Raw genomic sequence first — 27,595 nt, 5'->3', positions numbered from 1 at the left:
ATCTGGAAAGGTTGAGCAGATGGGCTGAGAGGTGGCAAATGAAGTTTAACATTGACAAATGTAAAGTACTACATATGGGAAACAGCAACCCCAGAGCAACGTATCAACTCTGTGGTACTACACTGACAGTGGTAGAGAATGAAAGGGACCTGGGGGTGGTTGTGCAGGCAGATATGAAGTTCTCTGAGAAATGCAGATGGGCTGCAAGAGTAGCTCATGGTGTATTGTCAATGATATATAGGAATTTTTCTAGCAGGGATAAGGAGGTGATTATTCCCTTGTATAAGGCAATGGTCAGACCACACCTAGAGTACTGTATACAGGCCTGGAGGCCTCATTTCAAGAAGGATGTAGAGCTGCTGGAACGAGTACAGAGAAGGGCAACAAGATTAGTGAATGGAACAAAGGGATGCTCTTACGAAGAAAGGCTTAAGTTTTGCAAATTACAGTGTCTGGAGACTAGGCACCAGCGAGGTGATCTGATAGAGGTGTATAAAGCGTTGAATGGTTTGAGCATGCTCAATGCTGATGGGATTCTTCCTCTTGCTCAGAATAATCACCTGAGAGGGCATAAATTCTGAGGAAAGACAGATGTAGGATAGACGTGCGGAAATTGGCCTTAAGCCAGTGGGTGGTTAGTTGGTGGAACAGACTTCCATCCATTGTCGTGGAAGTTGATAGCTATTTGTTATTTGGTTTTTTTTTAGGAGCATTAGCAACTAAGGCCATATTGCTCCGAGGATATGCGGTGGTCATTCCCTGACTTTTCCGCATCCTCCGTATTTGGTGGTGACGGGCTCGAACCCCGGTCTAATCAAGAAGCGTGTGCTACGCACTGCTGCTCCTTCCCACCTGGCTACGGAGGCGCCTAAAGTTGATAGCCTAAATAAGTTTAAGGCTCAGCTGAACAGGTATTTCGAATGAACAGAGGGGTGAATTGGAAGTGGTTATTTTTTATTTATTTATTATTTTTTTTTTTTTGGCTGATGCTGCATTGCTTTCTTGCATCAAATGCCTCTACTAATGCTAATGCTAAAGTATTAACTTTAACAAAATAATTTCAACTTTTTTAAAAAACTTATCTTTCAGTCAAAGATATCCAAGTTTTTCCACTTTCTCCACTTAAATTTACAGTTGTAAGTTGAAATTTTTATTTGACACAATTTAAATAACAACAAGATACTTTGATTTTTATATTAACCGAATGCTACTGTAATACTTGCATTTAAATTTTTGGTATGTTATTAAGGCACATAAAACTGGAGATCAAAACAACATTCAACCTTTAAAAACACTTTTAGTTTAACCACATTATTTTTACAAAGTTCTTCTTAAGCCATTAAGTTAGCACCATATGCCAAAGGCTGTATAAATGCTCAAGGCATAAGTAATTATGCCTTGAACATTTATATTTGGCACACCTTTTGGCAACTCTCATATTGTGAAAATAATTTCACAACTGGGTTGGCATGATTACAACACCAGGGTACCTGCCCACCCACCAAAGATAGAGCAATAAGCCTTGAAAGATTCTGACTGGGTCGTGGTGCCCACTGAGTTCTGCAAATTGCAGCATCTGGAGACAAGGCACCTGTGAGGCTATCAGATTGAGGTGCATAAGGCCTTGAATGGATTGAGCAGGCTCAATGCTGATGAAATTCTTTCTCTTGCTCAGATTACAAACCTGAGGGGGGGGCATAGATTCAAACTGAGGAAATACAGTTGTAGGACAGATGTGTGGAAATTTGCCTTTAGCCAGCGGGTAGTTGATTGCTGGAACAAACTTCCATCTGTTGTTGTGGAAGTTGATAGCTTAAATAAATTCAAGGCAGAACTAATCAAACATTTGGAACAAATGGATCAGTGAAGTGGGAAAGGATTTTTTTTTTTTTTTTTTGGTTGATGCTGTATAAGTTTGCTTTCTTGCACTGTGTGCCTCTGCTAATGCTAATGCTCTAATCCTCTATTAATGCTAATGCTTAACTAATAGTCTTCTCTATTAGTGAAGCGTTACTTATTCAAGGTAGAATTGGGGTTACATTTGCACATCTCCAGTCCATGGGTACCTCCCCTGAGTCCAAAGAAGCTCTCATAATTATGGCTAGGGGTTTGCTTACTTCCTTTGCTCCCCCCTTTAATATAACTGGATAGATCCCATCCACCCTGGGTGCCTTTTTTATGTTTATCCTCAACAATTTCTCCTCCACTTTCCTCTCAGTTATTAGAAAATCATCTAGCTCACTGCCAATGTTTACTTCAGCTACGACATTCCCCTTCCTAAATAACTCCTCATGTGTGAATGTAGATGCAAAATACTCGTTTAGATTGTTAGACACCTGAGCTGGATCCTCAACTGTTGAACCATCAACATCCAGTGGACCAATCTGATTCATCCCTTTCCTTCTTGAGTTTAAATAGGTAAAGAACTCTTTTCTGTTTTTCTTTGCATCCTTTGCCAAGGATTTCTCATAATCTGCCTTTGCCTGCCTAATCTCCTTTGTGACTTGGTTACAGACCAACTTATATCTATCATAGGCTTCCATGTCACCCATTAATTTGTATGTATCCCATGCATTTTTCTTCTCTGCCATATGTCTCATTAGTTCATCTGACATCCATTTAGGCCTGAACCTTGAACAATATTTCTTGGTTGGTATGTAAAGCCTGGTAGCTTCCAAGATTAGTTCCTTGAATGCTTCCCATTTTGAATTTGCTGTTCGTAACATCATCAGTTGGTCCCACTGTATAGAATTTAAATACTGTCTCAGACCATCATAGTCGCCTTTACGAAAGCAAAAACCCTTCCCTTTACCTCTGATGGTAGTTACCTCCTTGAGTAAATCCCACTTCACACACTGTGATCACTGCCACCCAGTGGTTCCTTTATCTGCAGATTCCTAATGCATGAAGAATCACTACTGATAATCAGATCAAGAGTATTACTCCCTCTAGTTGCCTCCCGAACATGCTGGTGTAGAAAACAATCATCCAATAAATCCACAAAAGCCTTGCTAGTGTGTGAGTGACCAACCCACAAATTCCAGATATTATCTGGGAAATTAAAATCCCCCATTATAAGATTCTCTGATTTACTGGCCCATTCTATTTCCCTGTACAGTATCTTATTATACTCATCAGAGTCATTAGGCCTATAGCACACTCCTACTATCAATTTTGATTTACCTATGCTTATGTCACACCAAACTGACTCAACACTGCCCTGTCCATCAATGTTGACTGGCTTCACTTCCTTGGATTTTATGTGTTTTTTAACTAATAGCATAACCCCTCCTCCCCTCCTGTCCTGTCTATCCTTTCTATACACATTGTACTCCCCAAATTCCAGTTCTGCATTCCTTATATCTATGTGACACCACGTCTCTGATATCCAAACAATATCTGCCTTTGATGTTTTGGGCAATACCTCAAATTCATCAAATTTATTTACTAAACTCCTAGCATTGGTGTACACGCAAGTATACATGCACCTGTTTCTATTCTTAGCTACCCTAACACAACCCATGTGTTTACTTGTACCACAATGACTTCCAGCAGTCTCTGAAATATCCTGCATCTTGTTTTTCAGGCTTCTGCTCATTCCAATAGAAGCAGTGCAAGAATCTCTTTCACCTCTGCCAGTGGCTACTGTTAATCCATTAGTCTTTGTCTCCCCCCAAGCTAGCAGTTTTCCGACCCACCTAACACTGCCTCGATAGCATCAGCAAATATTCTTGCACCCTTTCTATTTAAGTGTATCCCATCCCTGTAGAAGCAATCTCTCCTGTTAACAAGTACATTCCAGGCTGAAAAAAATTCTACTCCCTTGAGCCTTGCACAATCTTTCCAGGGCCGAATTGATCGACAAGGCTCTCATCATATACTCCCTCCTATCGTGTCTGGGCCGAATTGCAGACACTTTCAAATTCAACCCTACTTCACGGCTTTTTTTCAACAGTGACCCGTACTTGTTAAGTAATTCCGCTGGTCTCCTACTCTTAATATCATTAGTGCCAACGTGTACAACTATATCACCTTTTGTGCCCTTAAAAGATGATATCTGCTCTACAACGTTATCAACCTTTGCCCCTGGCAGACATACCCTGGTCCTGTTCCACCTATCCTTTTTACAAAGCATGTTCCCCGTTTCCCTGACAATAGAGTCACCAACAACTACTAGTTCCTGTGGGACCAGCGCATTCTGCCTTGGGGGCTGACTCTGTGTTGCAAGATGACCAAGTGCAAGCTCTGGCGTTGATGTGGGCAGCTGAGAGCTTGATGGGCCCCCTCAATTTATTTCCTTCGAGGGCATCCACCCTGTCCTTCAAGGTCTCATATAGGCCCATAACAATGCCGAGTTGTCGCCTAATTTCCTTGCACTCCTTGCATCGTGCACACACAAAGACATCCCCCATGGCAGTATCATGTCCCGTACCCGATTGCTCCGCAAACATCAAGCAAACAGTGCATCTTAAAAGGCTGTGATTCAGAGGGCAACTGCCCCCCTCAGTTCTCCTCTGAGTCACAGCACTCCCGTTAGCTTGAGCCTTTTGCTTTGCTGCTCTGGTCAGAGTCATGATTTCGATTTAAATGTCAATAAAATTACAATTTCAGAACAAAATTAAAACCCAATTCACAAAGGAGGATCAAAGGCTGACACAAGTAATTATCGACCTGTTAGTTTAACTTCGGTTCCAGGAAAATTAATGGAGGCACTGGTTAAAGAAGCACTGCAGGATCATCTGGACAAGAATTCAGTTATAGCTCAGACACAGCATGGTTTTGTTAAGGGCAGGTCTTGTCTGACCAATTTGATTGGATACTATGATGTAGTCACAAAAGAACTGGATGTAGGGAATAACTTTGATATTATATATTTGGATCTTAGAAAGGCTTTTGATACTGTTGCGCATGGAAGACTGCTGCACAAATTGGAGAAGTGTGGCATTGGAGGCAAATTGCTGCTATGGATAAAGGGATGGTTGAGTGCAGAAGACAGAGAGTGGTAATCAATGGACACTGCTCAACGTGGACTAATGTTATTAGTGGAGTTCCTCAGGGTTCAGTGTTGGGTCCATTGTTGTTTTCTGTATTTATAAATGATATTGATGTTGGTGTATCAGGCTTAATGTCCAAGTTTGCAGACGATACCAAGGTTGGCAGGGTTGTTAAGGACACTACTGATACTATGCTGCTGCAACAGGATCTGGAAAGGTTGAGCAGATGGGCTGAGAGGTGGCAAATGAAGTTTAACATTGACAAATGTAAATACTACATATGGGAAACAGTAACCCCAGATCAACGTATCAACTCTGTGGTACTACGCTGACAGTGGTAGAGAATGAAAAGGACCTGGGGGTAATTATGCAGGAAGATATGAAGTTCTCTGAGCAGTGCAGACGAGCTGCAAGAGTAGCTCATGGTGTCTTGTCAATGATATACAGGAATTTTTCTAGCAGGGACAGGGATGTGATTACTCCCTTGTATAAGGCATTGGTCAGGCCACACCTTGAGTACTGTATACAGGTCTGGAGGCCTCATTTCAAGAAGGATGTAGAGCTGCTGGAACGAGTACAGAGAAGGGCAACAAGATTAGTGAATGGAACAAAGGGTTGCTCTTACGAAGAAAGGCTTAAGTTTTGCAAATTACAGAGCCTGGAGACTAGGCATCGGCGAGGTGATCTGATAGAGGTGTATAAGGCTTTGAATGGCTTGAGCATGCTCAATGCCGATGGGATTCTTCCTCTTGCTCAGAATAATCACCTGAGAGGGCATAAATTCAAATTGAGGAAGGACGGATGTCGGATAGATGTGCGGAAATTTGCCTTTAACCAGCGGGCAGTTGGTTTGTGGAATAGACTCCCATCACTTGTTGTTGAAGTTGATAGCCTAAACAAATTTAAGGCTCAGCTGGACAGGTATTTCGAATGAATGGAGGGGTGAAATGGGAGTAGAGGTTGTTTTTTTTTATTTTTTATTTTATTTTTTTTTTTTGGCTGATACTGAATAAGCTTACTTTCTTGCATCATATGCCTCTGCTAATGCTAATGCTAAATGCTAGTGCAATACATGGTAATTTATTGTGAAGGTAGTTACTGGATGAGATATAATTAAATCAATGCCTTTACACTAGTTATGTAGTTTTTAATTATGAGTTCACTATGGTGTATTTACACAGATATATTACAGTGTAGAGTGGTAATGTTGTGTCACTGGGAAACCAGGAAAATAAAATAAAATATAAAGGTTGGGTTAAAATTCTTTTAATAACTAAATAGAACAAACAACAAAAGGTAATAAACACACATTTAATAACTGATTAGAACAAAAACAAAATGTAATAAACACAAAGCTTTTGGGTGGAAGGCACCCTTCTTCAGTTGTGATAGTTACCGTTATTGTAAAAATATAGAATATCACGTGCGTGCCATGGTGGTCATGCATGGTGGTGGAAACTCCTTATAGGTCATAGTGCAGGCAGCTAATCCATATGTTCAGAGTTCTGGAACTGAAGTTCCGGCAGGCACGTTGCATACATTCATTAGGAAAGTTTTATGCCAATAGGCAAATCTCAGATGTTGGTTGGCTATAAAGATGAAGTTTTTCTATATTTTTACAATTCATCTGGTGGGTGCAGGATTTGTGCATTATAGCACAGAGAGAATGGGTAATCCCAGTGTTGGTTGGTCCCTGGTGGCAAAATGGCCTGACACAACACTTTTTTCAGGCCTGTTTTGCAGTGGTTCTGAGCTATCACAGGAGTAATCGGTTGAGATGGGCTTATGTCTAGGAGCCATCCTTCATTCTAGGACACACACACACACACATGCATATGTACAGAAGGGGGACTGCATATATGAGTATGTATATAAATTTTTTATATAAATCTTCTATATACATTGATTAATATGTATCTTGAGAATGTACATACAGTCATGTGTTAATAAATGAAAAAAAAAAAAAAAACAGCAGATCTTCTCTAACTTCCAACGACATTTGCATCACCCTTAGATTGTGCCTGACTTGTGGTACCATTATGTATGGTGAGTCCATTTACTGGCAGATACATGGCACACCCATGGGTTCACCAGTTAGTTTAGTCACGGCAAAAATCGCAATGGAGGAGCTGGAGGGTTGCACATTTGTGGGTTTGCCAGATCCCATAGCCTTTTGGTGCCGGTATGTGGACGATGTGTTTGTGGTCATCCCTCGGGAGTCAGGAGACCGGCTCCTACACCATCTCAACTCTCTGTCGCCCTTCATTCAATTCACCAGCGAACTGGAGTCAGGCAATGACCTTCCATCATTCTTAGAAATCCTTGTCCGGTGCAAGGGTTTGCATTTAAAGACTTCAGTCTTTTGCAAGTTGATGTGTGTGGCCAATTTACCAACTATCAGTCAGCACATGCACACAGCCATCTTCTGGGTACGGCACGAGCCCTAGTAACCCATGCCTGGACCCACTCCAGTTCTGAGGATGATAGGTGTACTAAGGTTAAGGCAGATCTGGCAAAGTGTGGATACCCTACCAGTAGTGGCCTGGATAGGTGCGACCTACAGGCCCATGACCATGTTGCCAACTGCAGGGCCCTGCACAGTGATGACCCCACGACAACCGCATTTATCCCATACCAACCGAACCTGTTGCAACAAATTTCTAGCGTCTTACAGGTTTATGGGATTAAGGGTTTACAATTTCCAGGGAGAAAGTTACAGCCCATTGTCTCGAGAGTAAAAACACCAGTTCCCCCACTACAACAGAATGGATTGGTTTACCGTATTTCCTGTCATGATTGCACTGGCTGCTATGTTGGGGAAACTGGCAGAAGACTCAGTAATCAGTCTCTGAGCACAAGAAATCCATCCGTTCGGCAGACGTGGATCACTCAGCGATTGTTGATCACTTCTGGTCTACTCAACACAACATTGATCCACGGCGTGACATTGAGATTATTGACCAATCCCACAACTACCGTTGCCATGTCTTGTTGGAATTACTTCACATCTCATGTTGTAGTAGTTCCTTTAAAAGGAACAGATGATATCGCATCAACCCAATCACAGAGGCAACTATCCTCCTAGCTGACAAATGGTGCTAAGAGCATTCCCAAGTATTGCAACTACAACCACAAGCTTCCACTTCAACCAGCTAATTGTTGCAAGCACCTCTAGCACATGATTGCTGCCACGCATGACCACCATGGCATGCACATAATATTCTGTATTTTTAGAATAACGGTAACTGTTGCAACTGAAGTAGGCGCCTTCCATCTGAAAACTTTGTGTTTATTACCTTTTGTTTTAATCAATTATTAAACAAATTTTAATCCAACCCTTTCTATTTTATTTAATTTTCTTGGTTTACCAGTGACACAACATTATCACTGTAGCATGAATCCTGGGCACTAGGCCCTTTTTCACATATTATAGTGCATTTTAAACTCATAATATATTATGCCTTGAGCATTTATATTTTATTTAAGTATTTTATTGCACACCTTTTGTCATCTCTCATATTGTGGAAATAACTTCACAACTGGGTTGGTATGATTTCAACACCAAGGTACCTTCCCACCCACTGAGGATAGGCCAATAAACCTTGAAACTGTGCCATTTTGGTGGTGCTGGTGCCCACTGAGAATAAGTAACAATAGTCTTCTCTGCTAGCGAAGCTTTAAGCTTTAGTTATTCGAGGTAGTGAAATACATGGTAATTCGTTGTGAAGGTAGCCACAGTATGAGATACAGTTAAATCGATACTTTTACACTACTTATGTAGTTTTAAATTGTGAGTTCGCTATGGCGTATTTACACTGATATTTTATAGACTATCTTATTAGTTAAATTTTGTAGTTGATTACAGAATTTTCTAAGTACTTTATATTTTCACTCTTCTGAACCATATACACACATAATATATTTAATGGTTTTTTTTTTTTTTTTGCAATTTAATTTTTTGTGTAATATTCTTCAAGATTCTAGATTATGTTAGACTGTGTTTCATTTCAATCATTCATGTATTAAAATCCCCATGTCTTTAGTAACACTTTCAATTTTCTACATCCAACTTTATATATTAATATCTAATTTCCCAGATTATTACACCTTTCCCTTTATTTTTAGTTTCTGTTAGTGCAAAAATATTGATTTAGCTAAAGTGAAGAACGCCAACACGAGAACATGGCAAACTACGAGTATCTTACCCTGACAAACAGATTTGCCACCGTGGCAGTTTTTTCTGCATTCACAGTAAACAGACAGTGAGTGTTATCACTAGCAACAATAGAAGTCAAGAATGATATATGGATTGACATGTAGGTGTGACAGACGATTTTATGATTAGTTTTTTCTCATTATTGGGGCAGATTTATGGGGTTCATGAGTATTTTTACTATTAAAATGTCATATTACTGATTTCTGGGTATATTTGTAAGATTAGGAAAAAACGAAAATGTTTACTGGTTTCAGCTAATCTGTATATCAATTCGGCCGTGGAGAGATTGTGCAAGGCTCAAGGGGTACAATTTTTCTCAGCCTGGTCTGTGCTTGTTAACAGGAGAGGCTGCTTCTACAGGGATGGGATACACTTAAATAAAAAGGGTGCCAGAATATTTGCTGATACTATCAAGGCAGATTTAGCTGGATTGGAAAACTGCTAGCTTGGGGGGGGGGGCACTTGGACTAACATATTAACAGTAGCTGCTGGCAGAGGTGCAAGGGTTGAATTTGAAACGGTTAAAAAGAAGGAAAGAATGTCAATATCATATATGTTATAATGAATTAAGGGAATTAAAGGGTTGTTAATGACTAATGACAGCACACTGCTGCAACAGGATCTAGAAAAGAAAGGTGGCAAATGAAGTACTTATGGGAAGCAGTAATCCCAGAGTAACATATCAACTCTGTGGTTCCACACTGACAGTGGTAGAATATAAAAAAGACCTGGGGGTAATTGTGAAGGCAGATATGAAGTTTTCTGTGCAGTGCAGATGGCTGCAAGAGTAGCTCATGGTGCCTTGTGAATGATATAAAGGACTTTTTCTAGCAGAAACAAGGAGGTGATTATCTCCTTGTATAAGGCAATGGTCAGGCCACACCTTGAGCACTGTATATAGGTCTGGAGGCCTCATTTTAAGAAGGATGTAGAGCTGTTGAAACGAGTACAGAGAAGGGCAACAAGATTAGTGAATGCAACAAAGATTTGCTCTTACGAAGAAAGGCTGAAGTTTTGCAAATTACAGTGTCTGGAGACTAGGTGCCTGCGAGGTGATCTGATTGAGGTGTATAAAGTCTTGAATGGTTTGAGCATGCACAATGCGGTTGGAATTCTTCCTCTTGCACAGAATAATTGCCTGAGAGGGAATAAATTGAAATTGAGGAAAGACGGTTGTAGGATAGATGTGCGAATGTTTGCCTTTAGCCAGCAGGTGGTTGATTGCTGGAACAAACTTCCATCTGTCGTTGCAGAAGTTGATAGCTTAAATAGATTCAAGGCATAATTTGACAAATATTTGGAGCGAGTGGATGGGTGAAATAAGTGTTTTTTTTTTTTTTTTTTTTTTGGCTGATGCTATATAAGCATGCTTTCTTGCATCATGTGCCTTTGCTAATGCTAATGCTAAAAGTGATTCTTGCACTGCTTCTATTGAAATGCAATTGAGCAGCAGCAGCCTGGAAAGCAAGACAAATGGGGATTTCCAGGACGGCTGGGAATCATAGTGGAACAAGTAAATACATGGGCTGTTAGGGTAACTAAGAGTAGAAACAGATGCATGTATACTTCCATGTACACCAATGCTAGGAGTATAGTTAATAAATTTGATGAGCTTGAAGTGCTAGCCAAGATATCAAAGGCAGATATTGTTGGAATATCAGAGACGTGGTGTCACACAGACAAAAGCAGTGCAGAATTGGAATTTCGGGAGTACAATGTGTACAGAAAGGAGAGACAGGACAGGAAGGGAGGAGGGGTTATGCTGTTAGTTAAGTAGCACATAAAATTTAAGGAAGTGCATCCAAATGATGTTGGTGGACAATGTAATATTCAGTCTGTTTGGTGTGACATAAGAACTGGGAAAGGAAAAATGAGAGTAGGTGTGTGTATTATAGACCTAATGAATCTGATGAGTATAATGAGCAAATTGTGCAGACAAAGAGACTAGGCCAGTAAATCAGAGTGTCTTATAATTGTGGATTTCAATTTCCCGACTGGAATTTGTGAGTTGGTCACTCATACACTAGCAAAGCTTTCCTGGATTTATTGGATGAATGTTTTCTAAAGTAAAATGTTCGGAAGCGAACAGGAAGGAGTAATACTTTTGATCTGATTATTAGTAGTGATTCTTCATGCATTAAGAATCTGCAGATAAAGGAACCAGTAGGTGGTAGTGATCAGAGTTCTGAAGTGGGATCTACGCAAAGAGGTAACTACCATCATGGGTAAAGGGAAGGGTGTTTGCTTTTGTAAAGGTGACTACAGAAGTCTGAGACAGTATTTAAATTCTATATGGTGGGACCAACTGATGATGTTACCAACAGAAAATTCAAAATGGGAAGCATTCAAAGAATTAATCTTGGAAGCTACGATGCTTTTCATACCAACTAAGAAATATTGTTCAAGGTTTAGGCATAAATGGATGTCAGATGAACTAATGGAATATGGGGCAAAGAAGAAAAATGCATGGGATACATATAAATTAATGGGTGACAGAGAAGCCTATTGTAGGTAAAAGCTGGTCTGTAACCAAGTCACAAAGGAGGTTAGACATTCAAAGGCAGATTATGAATATCTTTGGCAAATTTACTTATGTAAACTCTAGAAAGAAGGGGACGAATCAGATTGGTCCACTGGATATTGATGGTTCAACTGTTGAGGATCCTGCTCAGGAAACTAACAAACTAAATGAGTATTTTGCATCTACATTCACACAAGGGGGGTTATTCAGGGAGGGGAAATGCGAGCGTTGAATTAAACTCTGGCAGTAAGCTAGATGATTTTGTAAGAACTGAGAGGAAAGTGGAGGAGAAATTGTTGAATATAACTATAAAAAAAAGCACCCAGGGTGGATGGTATCTATCCAGTTATATTAAAGGAGGCAGCAAAGGAAGTAAGCAAACTCTTAGCCATAATTACATTTGCACATCTCCAGTCCAAGGGTGGCACCCATAGACGGGAGATGTGCAGATGTGACCCCAATTCACAAAGAGGATGAAAGGGCAACACAAGTAATTATAGACCTGTTACTTTAACTTCTGTTCTAGGAAAATTAATGGAGGCACTGGTTAAAGAAGCACTGCAGGAACATCTAGACAAGACTTCAGTTATACCTCGGACACAGAATGGTTTTGTTAAGGGAAAGTCTTGCCAGACCAATGTGGTCATAAAGGAACTGGATGCAGGGAATAAATAACCTTGGTTTCATATATTTGGATCTTAGAAAGGCTTTTGATGCTGTTGCACATCGAAGACTGCTGAACAAATAGGAGCAATGTGGCACTGGAGGCAAATTGCTGCTATGGATAAAGGGATGGTTGAGTGGGAGAGGACAGAGGATGGTAATCAATGGACACTGCTCTTCGTCGACTAAGGTTATTAGTGGAGTCCCTCAGGGTTCAGTGTTGAATCCACTTTTGTTTTCTGTATTTAAAAATTATATTGATGATGGTATATCAGGCTTAATGTCCAAGTTTACAGACGATACGAAGGTCGACAAGGTTGTTAATGACAATAATGAGTGTACGCTGCTGCAACAGGATCTAGAAAAGTTGAGCAGATAGGCTGAGGGGTCACAACTGAAGTTTAACATTGACAAATGTAAAGTACTGCATATATGAAGCAGTAACCCTAGCATAACGTATCAAATATTTGGTACTACACTCGGAGTGGTGGAGAATGAAAAGGATCTGGGAATAATGGTGTAGGCAGATATGAAGTTTTCTGAGCAGTGAAAATGGTCCGCAAGAGTAGCTCATGGTGCCTTGTCAATGATATACAGGAATTTTTCTAGTATACAAGGATAAGGAGTAATTATTTCCTTTTATAAGGCAATGGTCAGGCACCACACCTTGAGTACTGTATACAGGTCTGGAGGCCTCATTTTAGGAATGATGTAGCGCTGCTGGAGTCAGTACAGAGAAGGGCAACAAGATTATTGAATGGAACAATGGGTTGCTCTTACGAAGAAAGGCTTAAGTTTTTGAAATTACAGTGTGTGGAGCCTAGATACCTGCAAAGCGGATATCATCTTTTAAGGGCTCAAAAGGTGATATAGTTGAACACGTTCGCACTAATGATATTAAGAGTAGGAGACCGGCAGAATTCTTAACAAGTACAGGTCACTGTTGAAAATAAGCCGTGAATTAGGGTTGAATTTGAAAGTGTCTGCAATTCTGCCCAGACATGATAGGAGAGAGTATATGATGAGAGCCCTGTCAATCAATTCGGCCCTGGAAAGATTGTGCAAGGCTCAAGAGGAAGAATTTTTTTCAGCCTGGTCTGTACTTTTTAACAGGAGAGATTGCTTCTACAGGGATGGGATACACTTAAATAGAAAGGGTGCAAGAATGTTTGCTGATGCTATCGAGGCAGTGTTAGGTGGGTCGGAAAACTGCTAGATTGGGGGGATACAAGGAATAAAAGATTAACAGCAGCCACAGGCAGAGGTGAAGGTGATTCTTGCACAACTTCTGTTAGAATAAGTAGCGACCTGGAGCGAGGGGTGTTCGGGGTTTCAGGGACGGATGGCAGTCATCGTGAAATAGGTGGGTATATGGGATGTGTTAGGGTAACTAGGAATAGGAACATGTATGCTTGCATGTATACCAATGCTAGAAGTATAGTAAATAAATTTGATGAATTTGAAGTGTTGGTCAAGACATCAAAGGTGGATATTGTTGGGATAGCAGAGACGTGGTGTCACACAGATATAAGGAATGCAGAACTGGAATTTGGGGAGTACAATATGTACAGAAAGGATAGACAGGATAGAAAGGGAGGAGATGTTATGCTGTTAATTAAGAAAAACATAAAATCAAACGAAGTGCACCCAGTTGATATAGATGAACAGTGCACTGTTGAGGCAGTTTGGTGTGACATAAGCACTGCAAAGCAAAAATAAGAGTAGGAGTGTGTTATAGGCCTAATGACTCGAATGAGTACAATGAACAATTGTACAGAGAAATAGAGTGGGCTAGTAAATCAGAATTTCTTATAATGGGGGATTTTAACTTCCCAGATATTGATTGGAACTTGTGGTTTGGTCACTCACCCACTAGTCAGACTTTTGTGGATTTATTGGATGACTGTTTTCTGCAGCAGCATGTTCGAGAGGCTGCCACAGAGAGTAATACTCTTGATCTGGTTATCAGCAGTGATCATTCGTGTATTAAGAATTTGTAGATAAAGGAACCACTAGGTGGCAGTGATCACAGTGTACTGATGTGGGATTTACTTAAAGATTTAATTACCATCAGGGGTAAAGGAAGGTTTTTGCTTCGGTAAAGGTGAGTACAGTGGTCTCAGAAAGTTTTTAAATTCTGTACAGTGGGATCAACTGACGATGTTACCAGTTATGAGTAAATTCTAAGTGGGAAGCATTCGAGGAATTAATCGTGGATGCTACTAAACGTTTCATACCTATTAAGAAATATTGTTCAAGGTTTAGGCCTAAACGGTGATCAAATGAACTAATGAGACTCGTGACAGAGAAGAAAAATGCATGGGATGCATATAAATTATCAAGCGACTCAGAATCCTATGGCAGATATAAGCTAGTCTGTAGCATTAGCATTAGTAGAGGCATATGATGCAAGAAAGCAAGCTTATTCAGCATCAGCCAAAAAAAAAAACAAAAAAAAAAAAAAAAAAAAACACACCACTCCCATATAAAGGAGGATAGGCAGGTGAAGGTAGATTATGAGAAATCCTTGGCAAAAGATGCTAAAAAAAACAGCAAGGATTTCTTTACTTATATAAACTCTAAAAGGAAGGGGGTGAATCGGATTGGTCCACTTGACATCGATGGTTCGACTATTGATGATCCTGCTCAGATAGCAAACAAACTGAATGAGTATTTTGCATCTACATTTACACATGAGGAAATATTAAGGTTTGAATAAGGCAGAAGGTTATCAAATTGTAGCAGGATACTAATGATTTTGTAATAACTGAGAGTAAAGTGGAGGAGAAATTGTTGAAATTAAACATAAGAAAAGCACCTGGGGTGGATGGGATCTATCCAGTTATATTAAAGGAGGTGGCAAAGCAACTAAGGAAACCCTTAGCCATAATTATGAGAGCATCCTTGGACTCAGGGGAGGTTCCCACGGACTGGAGATGTACAAATGTATCCCCAATTCACAAAGGTGAATCGAAGGGTGACATGAGTAATTACAGACCAATTAGTTTAACTTCTGTTCCGGGTAAAATAATGGAGTCACTGGTTAAAGATGCATTGCAGGATCATCTAGATAAGACTGCAGCAATAACACAGCATGGGTTTGTTAAGGGAAAATCTTGTCTGACAAATTTGATAGGATATTATGATGTGGTTACAAAGGAACTGGATGCAAAAAATAATTTTGATATCATATATTTGGATTTCAAGAAAGCTTTTGACAATGTTGCACAGGGAAGACTATTGTACAAATTGGAGTAGAATGGTATTAAGGGTAAGTGGGAGAAGACAGAGGGTGGTAATTAATGGGTGCTGCTCTTCGTGGACTAATGTTATTAGTAGAGTCCCAGAGGGTTCGGTGTTGGGTCCTCTGTTGTTTCGTTTATTTATCAATGATATTGATGAAGGTATATCAGGCTTAATGTCGAAGTTTGCAGATGATACAAAGGTTGGCAGGGTTGTTAATGACAGTATTGGCAGTGTGCTACTGCAACAAGATCTAGATAATTTGGGCAGATGGGCTAAAAAGTGGCAACTGAAGTTTAACCTTGAAAAATGCAAAGTACTGCATATGGGTAGAAGTAAGCTCAGAGAAACGTACCAACCGTGTGGTACTACACTTAAGGTGGTAGAAAATGAAAAAGACCTGGGAGTAATTGTGCAGTTAGATATAAAGTTTTCTGACAATGCAGACAGGCTGCCAGGGCAGGTCATGGGGTTTTGTCAATGATATATAGGAATTTTGCTAGCAGGGAAAAGGAGGTGATTGTCCCTCTGTATAAGGCAATATTCAGGCTACACCTTGAGTACTGCGTACAGGTGTGGAGGCCTCATTTTAGGAAGGATGTTGATTTGCTTGAGCATGTACAAAGAAGGGCAACAAGATTGGTGAGGAGAATGAAGGGATCCTCTTACCAAGAGAGGCTTAAATTCTGCAAATTGCAGTGACTGGAGACTAGGCACCTGCGCGGTGATCTGATTGAGATGTATAAGGCCTTGAATGGGTTGAGCACGCTGAATTCTGATGGGATCCTTCCACTTGTTCAGATTACTAACCTAAGATGGCATAAATTCAAAATAAGAAGGGGCAGATGTAGAATAGATGTGCGTAAATTTGCCAGGGGGTGGTTAATTGTTGGAACAAACTTCCATCTCTCGTTGTGGAAATTGATAGGTTGAATAAATTTAAGGAGGAACTGGACAGGCATTTGGAAGGAATGGTGTGTTTTATTTTTTTTATTTTATTTATTTATTTTTTTTTGGCTGATGCTCCATAAGGTCATACACTTGCTTTCTTGCATCACATGCCACTACTACTACTACTACTACCTGTGTCAAAAAACCAGATAGTTCTATTGCCACTTCAGCCAAAAAGAAAAAGCTAACCTAATAGCATCATGTTTTTCTTCCAACTGTTGTATTGATGATCTTGATAAACCATCTCTCACCATTCTAAGTACATTCCATTTAATGCTTCCTGTGGTCTTCCATCAACAGGATGTAAGAAGGATTTTGAAGAAGCTTGATGCTAAGACAACTCCAGGTCTGATGGTATTTCTCTACTTTTTCTCAAAATCTGTGCTCCTAAATTTACTCCTGTTCTGTGTCACCTTTTTTCACTTTCTTATTCCAGAGGTGTTTTTTCTTTTGCTTGGAAATTTGCTCATATCCAGCAAGTTCCTAAAAAGGGTGACAAATCCCTCCCATCCAATTACTTCTATTCTTTCTAAAGTAATGGAGAAATGAATTAACTGCCAACTCTTAAACTATCTAGAAACCTTCCATCTGATGAGCAATTGCCAGTATGGATTCTATCAGTGTTGTTCCACTGGTGATATTTTGGCTTATTTTACCCAACTATGGACAAATTCAATGGAAAAGTTTGGTGAAACACAAGCAGTTGCTCTTGACATTTCAAAGGCTTCTGATCGTGTTTGGCATAAAGGTCTTCTAAACAAGTTTCCATCTTATAGTTTGCCATCTGTTTTTTGTAATTTAGTATCCAGTTTTCTCTTTCTGACTGCTCACTGCAGGTGATAGTAGATGGTTCTATGTCTTCTATCTTCCCCACTAATGCTGGTGTTCCCCAAGGTTCAGTTCTTTCTCCCACTCTTTTCATCTTGTACATTAATGACCTTCTTGCATTGACAAGAAATCGTATTCATAGTTTTGCTGATGATAGCACATTGCATTCCACCTTCCAGTTTGAGAAACCTTTTACTGTACAAACAGGCTGAACTTCTCAAATATCCACTACCAATTCCATTAATGCTGATTTCCAGGTATTACTCTGGTGGGCAAAGATAACTTAGTTGTTATTTTGATCAAAGATAACTTGACTTCTAATCTCTCTTGGCATAAGCACATTACAAATATCACTTCCTCTGCATCTAAAAAACTTGGTTTTTCTCTTTTGCTCTTGGTGTTACTTTTTTTCCAAACAGCATTCACTCTGTACAAATCAGCCCTATGGAATATTGTTCCCACATCTGAGATGGTGCCTCCTAAACTTCTCTGAGGCTTCTAGATTCCATTAAAAAGAGAGGGCAGTTAGGTTAATTAATGACTCATCTCTAACAGAGTCTCTCTACTCTCTGACTTATAGATGTTCTGTTTCTGCTTCCATTCTCTGGAACAACCTTCCTTCACACATATTTTCTGAAAAGGACAATCTACAGAAGTTCAAGTCTAATGTCAACAAAGAACTTTCATATTCTCAACCTTCAACCCATGCACTGCACTTAGTAATATAGTTTCTAATACCTCTTGTGATATAGTTTCTAATACCTCTAATACCTTTTTGGGTTTACGTAAAAAAAAAAAAAAAAAAAAATTTTTTTTTTTTTTTTTTTTGCTGTTCACCTTACTTGCTTTTGGCTTGGCTTTTATTCTTTTACAATTAATGAGATTTGCTGTTGTACAGTGCATGCAAAATAAGTTCCAGGTTTCATTTCTTTCTTGCTTGTTTTATTGAATGAGTCATTCCACCACTGATTAATGCATATTATATGACTAAGGTATTGTTTTGGTAAACACTTCTAGCATTTCCTTAGTTACATATTTGGACACATTATCCATGAGTTGATTCTGCATAACTTGATTTAAAAAGAAAAATGGTTGCTGAAAATTCCTACCAATCTGCTTTAGACATTTTCCAATTTTCTCTGTGTCATGACATTGCTCTTTATAACATACAGATGATATGAAAATTAATGCTGCCAAGAAGGCTGTTTTGTACTCCACTCTATGGTTGGGAATAGAATGGGGAGCATATATAAACATCGATAGTTGAGGTGGAACCTGTCAAAAAATTGTATATGAGTGGGTGACCCGGTGATAATGTAAGGTTTTGCTAGTCCAATAAAGATACTATAATCTGTCTCTTCTATCTACATGAGGAGATTTCCATAATTGGTGGCGGCCACTAGTGTCACCTAATAAGCAAAAAGGGTCAGCAGTTATCTTAGAAGTTTTCAGGATTCACTGGTGGTACAGGCAGTGTTATCCCCAGGACCTATTGAATGGGTGCACTGCCCTGTGAATGTAACTGATTTCCCAGCTTAAAATTTAAGTGATTCTCACGGTACCATATGGTACTGCTCATTGATGTCGATCAATATTAATTTGAACATACTATGCAATTGAGATAAATGTGACAGGAGCATATAATGTAAAATTATGCAATTAATCTTTGCTCTGGATCGCTTAAGTCACATTTATAAATAACAGAAAATTTTATAATATTGCAAAGTATTACACTTCCCCCAGCCGGCTACTTCATGATGCCTCCCGGCTGGCAAAATTTTCTCGGGAGAACACTGACGTGTAGTTTGGAGAAAGATGTACAGAAATTAATGCAATTCCCAGTATATTACAAACAGCAACTGGTATTTTTTAAGAGAAATCTTTGTGAATGAAACACTCTTGAGTGCACCAGAATCACTACACTTCCATGTGGGAGGAGAGTTTGGTCCTTGAGATTTGTCACAGTATTCTTTTAGATTTGTCATAGACATTCTTTAAGATATGGCTTGTTACCTGGGAGTGTAAAACACTGATGGATCTGATAATCTGGTGACACTTGTAAATCAAGTGGACCAGATTTTGCTTTAGTCCAGTCATTCTGCAACACTGAAATTCTTTGTCCACACCTTCACAATGGAGAGATGGTTAGTAACAATGGGTACAACTCCCACGTGCATGTCTGAAATATTATTATTAGTACTAGAGGTGACTGCTCAGGGGCAAACCAATATATGCAGGGATCAAGGTGGGGTGTCCACATGACACAGATTCAACTGGTGGTATTGTACATTTGCAGTGGCATAACCCATGTGTAGTAGCAGAGCAAAGCTCCAGTAACCCCCATCTCTTTCTTCATGGAGTATGATTGATGTTTTTTGAGTTTATGGCAGGTATCATGGCAGGATCCAATCCACTTTACATTTTGAGAGTACAGCTCTAAAACAGTGTTCACAGGCTGGCTTCTAGACAGTCCACCTGACCGAACCTATTGGTAACACTCTCTCTCTCTCTCTCTCTCTCTCTCTCTCTCTCTCTCTCTCTCTCTCTCTCTCTATCTCTTTCGGATGCAAACTATGAATAAGATTTTCAGTTAGTGGAAGAAGCTCATTAATATAAAACAGGAAAAGAATGGGAGGAGGAAAACAACTGGATATGGGGACTATCAGCATTAGTGGAGAAGTTTTCTAAAAATGAATGAATTTCAAAATGAATTCTAAAATGAATGAATGAATGAATAAAAACCAATCGTAAATGGGAAACATTCACAGATGTCCTCATAGAAACTATGAGGATACCAACTCTTGACACCAACTAAGAGATATGGTTCAAGGCGCAGACTTAAATGGATGTCAGATGAACTGATGAGACTTGTGGCAGTGAAGAAAAATACATGGGATGCATATAAATTATCAGATGATACGTATGCCTACAGTAGATATAAACTAGTCTTCAAACAAATCACGAAGGGGATTAAGCAAGTTATGACAGATTACAAGAATTCTCTGGAAAATACTACTTATGTAAACAGTAAAAAGAAGAGCTTGAATCACACTGGCCACCAGATAGGAATGGATTAACTGTTGACGATCCTGCTGAAATTGTGGACAAAAACTGAATGGTTATTTTGCATCTACATTCACACATTAAGAAATTTTTTAGAGGTCAGGATGCCAGAAATTGGTCAAATGCTAGCGGGGAGGAGCTGAATGATTTTGTGATAAGTGAAAGGAAAGTGGAAGAAAAAATTGTTGAAACAAAATTTAAATAAGATACCTAGAGTGGATGGACTCTATCTAGTTATATTATGAGATTATGAGAGCATCCCTGCTGGATTCAGGGGAGGACTGAAGATGTGTAAATATGTCTCCAATTCACAAATGGGGAATCAAAGAGAGAGACACATGAGTAATCACACACCTGTAAGCTTGACTTCTGTTCTCGGATAATAATGGACTTAAGAAGTAATGAAGAACCATCTAGACAGGAATGCAGTTATAATGCAGTCACAGACTGGATAAAAAAGTAAAGTGCAGCCATTATCAACCCACTGCAGGATGGAAGCCTCCTCAACAATTCATGTTGAGGGAAATGGACCATAATCTGCCACGCTGGTCCAGTGCGGGTTGGCAGACCGACCGTATTCACCAGTCAGGGGCTTGAACCCCGGTCTACTCAAAGAGCGTGTGCTACTGCACTCCCGCTCCTGCCCACTCGGCTACGGAGGCCTCGACACAATTAAAAAGGAACTGAATGCATTGTATACTTAGATTTCAGAAAGGTTTTGATACTGTAGCACATAAAAGATTGCAATACAAATTGGAGTAGTGTTGCAATAAGGGCAAGTTGTTGGTATGGGTAAAGGGATGGATGAGTGAAAGATGAAATGGTTATCAATGGGCACTGCTCTTCTTAGGCAAATATTGTTAGCAAAGTCCCCAAGGTTTCATTGCTTGCTGAGCCTATTGTTGTTTTCTATATTTATGAATGATATTGATAAACACATATCAGGCTTAAATTAATGTTTGCAAGGTAGTTAATCACAGTAATCAGGGCATGCTAGTGCAACAAGAACTAGAAAAATTGGGCAGATGTATTGAGAAGTGTCAAATGAAGTCTGGTATTGAAAAATACAAGGTAGATCACATGGGGAACAGTAATCCCAGATTAATTACCAGCTATGTGTTAACACACTCAGGGCTAGGGAATATGAAGATATGAAGTTCTTTGAGTAGTACAGGTAGATGATAGTGCAGCTTTTATTCGGTTTTGTGAATGATATAAAGGAATTTTTCCAGCAGGGATAGGGACTGGATTATTGCTTTCTATAAGGCACTGGTTAGGCAACATCTTGAATACATACAGGTCTGTTTCATTTTAGGAAAGATGTAGACCTATTGGAATGAGTGCAGAGAACAGCAACAAGATTAGTGATACAAATAAAAGAGTGCCCTTACCATGAAAGACTTCAGTTTTGAAAATTGCAGCTGGAGACTACAAAGATGTGGATAAGGTGTTTAAGGCCTTGAATGGATTGAGTAAATTCAATGCTAACGGTATCCTTCCTCCTATGTGAAGGCCAAGCAACAGGAAGGGTGAACATAAATTAAGCAGCTTCCTGTTGCAAAGGAAAGATAGGAGAAAGGGGCATAAATTAAACAGAGGAAGGATGCTTGCAAGTTGGATTGTAAAATTTTGCCTTTGGCCAGAGGGTGGTTGAACATTGGAAGAAACTCCCATTTGGTGTTATAGAGGAGAATGGTTTGAATAAATTCAAGATAACCTATTAGATAGAATGGACAAGTGAAATGGGAAGTCTTAGTTTTTTTGGCTGATGCTGTAACAGATTGTAAATTAATGATAAATTAAACAGAGGAAGGATGCTTGCAAGTTGGATTGTAAAATTTTGCCTTTAGCCAGAGGGTGGTTGAACATTGGAAGAAACTCCCATTTGGTGTTATAGAGGGGAATGGTTTGAATAAATTCAAGATAACCTATTAGATAGAATGGACAGGTGAAATGGGAAGTCTTAGTTTTTTTGGCTGATGCTGTAACAGATTGTTTTCTAGCATCATTACTATTACTACTACTACTAAGGTATGTCTGCCAGGGGCAAAAGTTGATGACCTTGTAGAGGAGATATCTTTTAAGGGTGCAAAAGGTGATATTGTTGTAAAAATTGGAACAAATGACATTAAGAGTAATGTCATTTTAACAAATGACATTAAGAGTAAGATATCTGCAGATTTACTCAACAAGTACAGGTCAATATTGAAAGAAAGTGCCAAGTTAGGGTTGAATGTGAAAGTGTCTGCAATTCTGCCCAAATACGATAGGAGGGAGTATAGGAGGAGAGCTTTATCGATCAATTCGGCCCTGGAGAGATTGTGCAAGGCTCAAGGGCTAGAATTTTCTTCTGCCTGGTCTGTGCTTGTTGACAGGAGAGATGGCTTCTACAGGGATGGGTACACTTAAATAGAAAGGGTGCAAGAATATTTGCTGATGCTATCGAGGCAGTGTTAGGTGGGTCAGAAAACTACTAGCTTGGGGGAGATACAAAGACTAAAAAGTTAACAGTAGCCGCAGGCAGAGGCAAAAGTGATTCTTCACTGCTTCTATTAGAATGAGCAGCATCCTGGAAAGCAAGGTAATGGAGATTTCCAGGACTGCTGGGAGTAATAGTGAAACAGATAAATCCATGGGCTGTGTTAGGGTAACTAAGAGTAGGAACAGGTGCATGTATACTTGCATGTACACCAATGCTAGGAGTATAGTTAATAAATTTCATGAGCTTGAAGTGCTAATCAAGACATCAAAGGCAGATATTGTTGGAATATCAGAGATGTGGTGTCAACAGATATAAGCGGTGCAGAATTGGAATTTGGGGAGTATAATGTGTACAGAAAGATTAGACAGGATAGGAAGGGAGGAAGGGTTATGCTATTAGTTAAGAAACACATAAAATCTAAGGAAGTGCATCCAATTAATGTTGGTAGATAATGCACTGCCGAGTCTGTTTGGTGGAATGCATTGTATACTTAGATTTCAGGAAGGTTTTGATACTGTAGCACATAAAAGATTGCAATACAAATTGGAGTAGTGTTGCAATAAGGGCAAGTTGGGAAGGAAAAATGAAAAAAATGAAAAATGAAAAAGGAAAAATGAAAGTAGGTGTGTGTTATAGGCCTAATGAATCTGATGAGTATAATGAGCAATTGTGCAGAGAAATAAGAGGGGGCCAGTAAATCAGAATGTCTTCTAATGGGGGATTTTAACTTTCCCGATATTGACTGGAATTTGTGTATTGGTCACTCGCACAATAGCAAGACTTTTGTGGATTTACTGGATGACTGTTTTCTACAGCAACATGTTCAGGGGGCAACTAGAGGGAGTAATATACAGCAACATGTTCAAGGGGCAACTAGAGGGAGTAATATTCTTGATCTGATTATCAGTAGTGATTAGTCAGGCATTAAGAATTTGCAGATAAAGGAACCACTGGGTGACAGTGATCACAATATACTGATGTGGGAATTACTTAAAGATGTAACTACCATCAAGTCTAAAAAGAAGGGCTTTTGTTTTTGTAAAGGTGATAACAGGGGTCCCAGACAGTTTTCAAATTCTGTATAGTGGGTTAAACTGATGATGTTACCAATGTTGAATTCTATATGGGAAGGCTTCAGGGACTTAATTTTGGAGGCTGCTAGGCTTTTCATTCCAACTAAGAAATACTGTTCAAGGTTTAGGCCTAAATAGATGTCAGAGAAGACATGGCAGAGAAGGCGGGTTGTGGCAGAGAAGAAAAATGTATGGGATGCATATAAATTATCAGTTGACACAGAAGCCTTTGGCATAAACTAGTCTGTAATCAAGTCACATAGGAGGTTAGGCAGGTGAAGGCAGATGACGAGACATCTTTGACAAAGGATGCAAAGAAAAACAAGAAAGAGTTCTTTACTTATGTAAACTCTAGAAATAAAGGGATGAATCAGATTGGACCACTTAACATAGATGGGTTGACTCTTGATGATCATGCTCGGGTAACTGCTAAACTGAATGAATTGTCAGTAGTGATTCTTCATGCAGTAGGAATCTGCAGATAAAGGAACCACTAATGGGAAGCGATCACAGCGAGCTAAAGTGATATTTACTCAAAGAGGTAACTACCATCGGGGGTAAGGGGAAGGGATTTTGCTTTCGTAAAAGCGATTATGGAGGTCTGAGACAGTATTTAAATTCTATATGGCGGGACCAACTGATGATGTTACCAACAGCAAATTCAAAATGGGAAGCATTCAAAGAATTAATCTTGGAAGCTAATAGGCTTTCCATACCAACTAAGAAATATTGTTCAAGGTTTAGGCATAAACAGACGTCAGATGAACTAATGAGACATGTGGCAGAGAAGAAAAATACATGGGATACATATAAATTAACAGGTGACAGAAACCTATGATAGATATAAGCTGGTCTGTAACCAAGTCACAAAGGAGGTTAAGCAAGCAAAGGCAGATTACGAGAAATCATTGGCAAAGGATGCAAAGAAAAACAGCAAAGAGTTCTTGATTTATGTAAACTCTAGAAGGAAAGGAATGAATCAGTTTGGGCCACTTGATATCAATGGTTTAACTGTTGATGATCCTGTTCACATAGCTAACAAACTAAATGAATATTTTGTATCTAATTCACATATGAGGAGTTATTCAATGAGGGGAGTGCCAGACGTTTATCAAAATCTAACAGTGAGCTAAGTGATTTTGTAATAACTGAGAGCAAATTGGAGGAGAAATTGTTGAAGTTAAACATAAAAAAACAGGTATTCATCACTCGCACAATAGCAAGACTTTTGTGGATTTATTGGATGACTGTTTTCTACAGCAACATGTTCAAACAGGGTCTATCCAGTTATATTAAAGGAGGCAGCAGAGGAAGTAAGCAAGCTCTAAGCCATAATTATGAGGGCTTTCTTGGACTCAGGGAAGGTCCCCATGGACTGGAGGTGTGCAAATGTATCACAATTCACAAAGGGGGCTCAAAAGGTGACACAAGTAACTATAGACCTGTTAGTTTAACATATGTTCCGGGGAAAATAATGGCATCACTGGTTAAAGAAGCACTGCAGGATCATTTAGAGAAGACTGCAGTAATAGTTAAACACAGCATGGGTTTGTTAAAGGGAGGTCTTGTCTGACCAATATGACTGGATACTATTATGTGGGCATAAAGGATCTGAAGGCCAAAAATAATTTTGAGAGTAGCTTTGTGCAGGTGAAGTTTTTATGGCTCCGGAAACTAGAGAAGTTTTTTCTGTTTTATTAACTTAAATTGGCATATTGACTTATTTTTTTGAGTAGCTTTATATTCCTAGTTACGATACTTAGTTTAAATTTTAAATTATATAGAGATTTTGTAGGTTATTACTTAGTATCGGTAATGGTATCCAATCCACGTGTTTTACAAGTTTTGCAGCTCTGGCGAGCGGATGTTTTTAGCTATATTTAGCCGCTTTATTGACTAATTGTTATAATAAATTATTTTCTAATAGTAGCTTATAGACCTAGTTAAGATCCTTGGTTATTCTCAATTGAGACAGTGAGATTTTGGAAGTTAATTAATACTTAAGATTTACCGTTCGTAAATTGCCGCCATTGTTATACGATATGACGTTATATACCGTACTAGATTGCGTTAACTTAGTATAGTATAGTATATAATACTATCAATTAATCAGTAAAATTTATTAATCTTGTTAAACTTCATTGTCAATTAAACTGTACTTTTTAACTAAATACATATAACGACTTGGAGTTTACAAACGTAACATTATTAATAAATACATAACTTGAAACTCGGATATTAATACTCAATACTGAAAAAAAAAAAAAATATATATATATATATATAAATAGATATATAGTGTTATAACTGCATTGGGATACAAGTTTGGGGATATAATTTTCTACTGAAATTGAAATTTTATTGAAATTGAATCAAAATTGAATTGAAATACTGAAAAAAAAAAAAAAAAAAAAATATATATATATATATATATATAGATATATAATGTTATACTGCATTGGGATACAAGTTTGGGGATATAATTTTCTACTGAAATTGAAATTTTATTGAAATTGAATCGAAATCATGACCCAGACCAGAGCAGCAAAGCAAAACGCTCAAGCAAATGGGAGTGCTGTGGTTCAGGAGAAAACTGAGGGGGGGGGGGCAGTTACCCCATGAATCCCAGCCTTTTAAAATGCACTGCTTTGTGGAGCAATCAGGTACAGGCCATGATATTGCCAAGGGGGATGTCTTTGTGTGTGTGTGTATGTGTGTGTGCGATGTAAGGAGTGTGAGGAAATCAGGCACTCAGAATTCTTATGGGCCAATATGAGAGCTTGAAGGACACGGCGGATGCCCTCGAAGGATTTAAATTGAGGGGCCCATCAAGCTCTCAGCTGCCCACATCAATGACAGAGCTTGCACTTGATCATCATGCAAAACAGTGGCAACCCCCAAGGCAGAATGCGCTGGTCCCACAGGAACCAGTAGTTGTCGGTGACTCCATTGTCAGGGAAACTTTTACATACTATTTAAAAAGGATAGGTGGAACAGGACCAGGGTATGTCTGCCAGGGGCAAAGGTTGATAACATTGTAGAGCAGATATCATCTTTTAAGGGCACAAAAGGTGATACTGTTGTACACGTGGGCACTAATGATATTAAGAGTAGGAGACCAGTGGAATTCTTCAAACAGGCCTCTGAGGTTGGGTATATTCATATCGTAGTTTTAAATGTTTTTCACCAACCTTATGTAGAAATAAAACACAAAGAAAACGAAAACTGGAATCTTGATAACTATGTATTTATAATAAATTATATTTGCCTGTATTTACAATAAATTATATTTAACTTTATAACTAAAATATATGAAATATACATTAAAATATACTGGGTTAAGAACAATAAAATACATTAAAATATACTAAATTAAAAGCGATAAAACTATAGCTTTCAAAGGCTCCTGCCTTCTTCTTCAGCAGTATTTTCTTTGTTCTGCGGTGTCTTTAAATACCAGCAGGTTCACGGTACTCATCACTTGTTTCATTCCCACGTGTTCCGTTCTCTTGTGTTATGGAATCGGAAGTGGCTCGAGAGTGGGTCATGTGGAACCGTTCA

The 27,595-nt window shown here is 39.0% G+C and overlaps 1 protein-coding gene across 1 annotated transcript in view; it reads right to left on the bottom strand.

The window, feature by feature from the left end:
* LOC150088255 (intermembrane lipid transfer protein VPS13A-like) overlaps positions 1-27,595 on the bottom strand; it is a 3,009,916-nt gene that overhangs the window by 1,344,648 nt on the left and 1,637,673 nt on the right. The window contains exon 44 of the mRNA XM_090370087.1: positions 19,989-20,100. Within this exon, the coding sequence (XP_090226213.1) occupies positions 19,989-20,100 (112 nt within the window). The remainder of the gene's footprint in view (positions 1-19,988; positions 20,101-27,595) is intronic.

The sequence above is a fragment of the Mastigoproctus giganteus genome, chromosome 3, assembly GCF_048544385.1.
Source record: "Mastigoproctus giganteus isolate SK-2022 chromosome 3, ASM4854438v1, whole genome shotgun sequence".
Classification (NCBI taxonomy): Eukaryota; Metazoa; Arthropoda; class Arachnida; order Uropygi; family Thelyphonidae; genus Mastigoproctus; species Mastigoproctus giganteus.
Note: the sequence above shows the minus strand (reverse complement) of the source record. Positions and strands in the feature narration are given on the sequence as shown.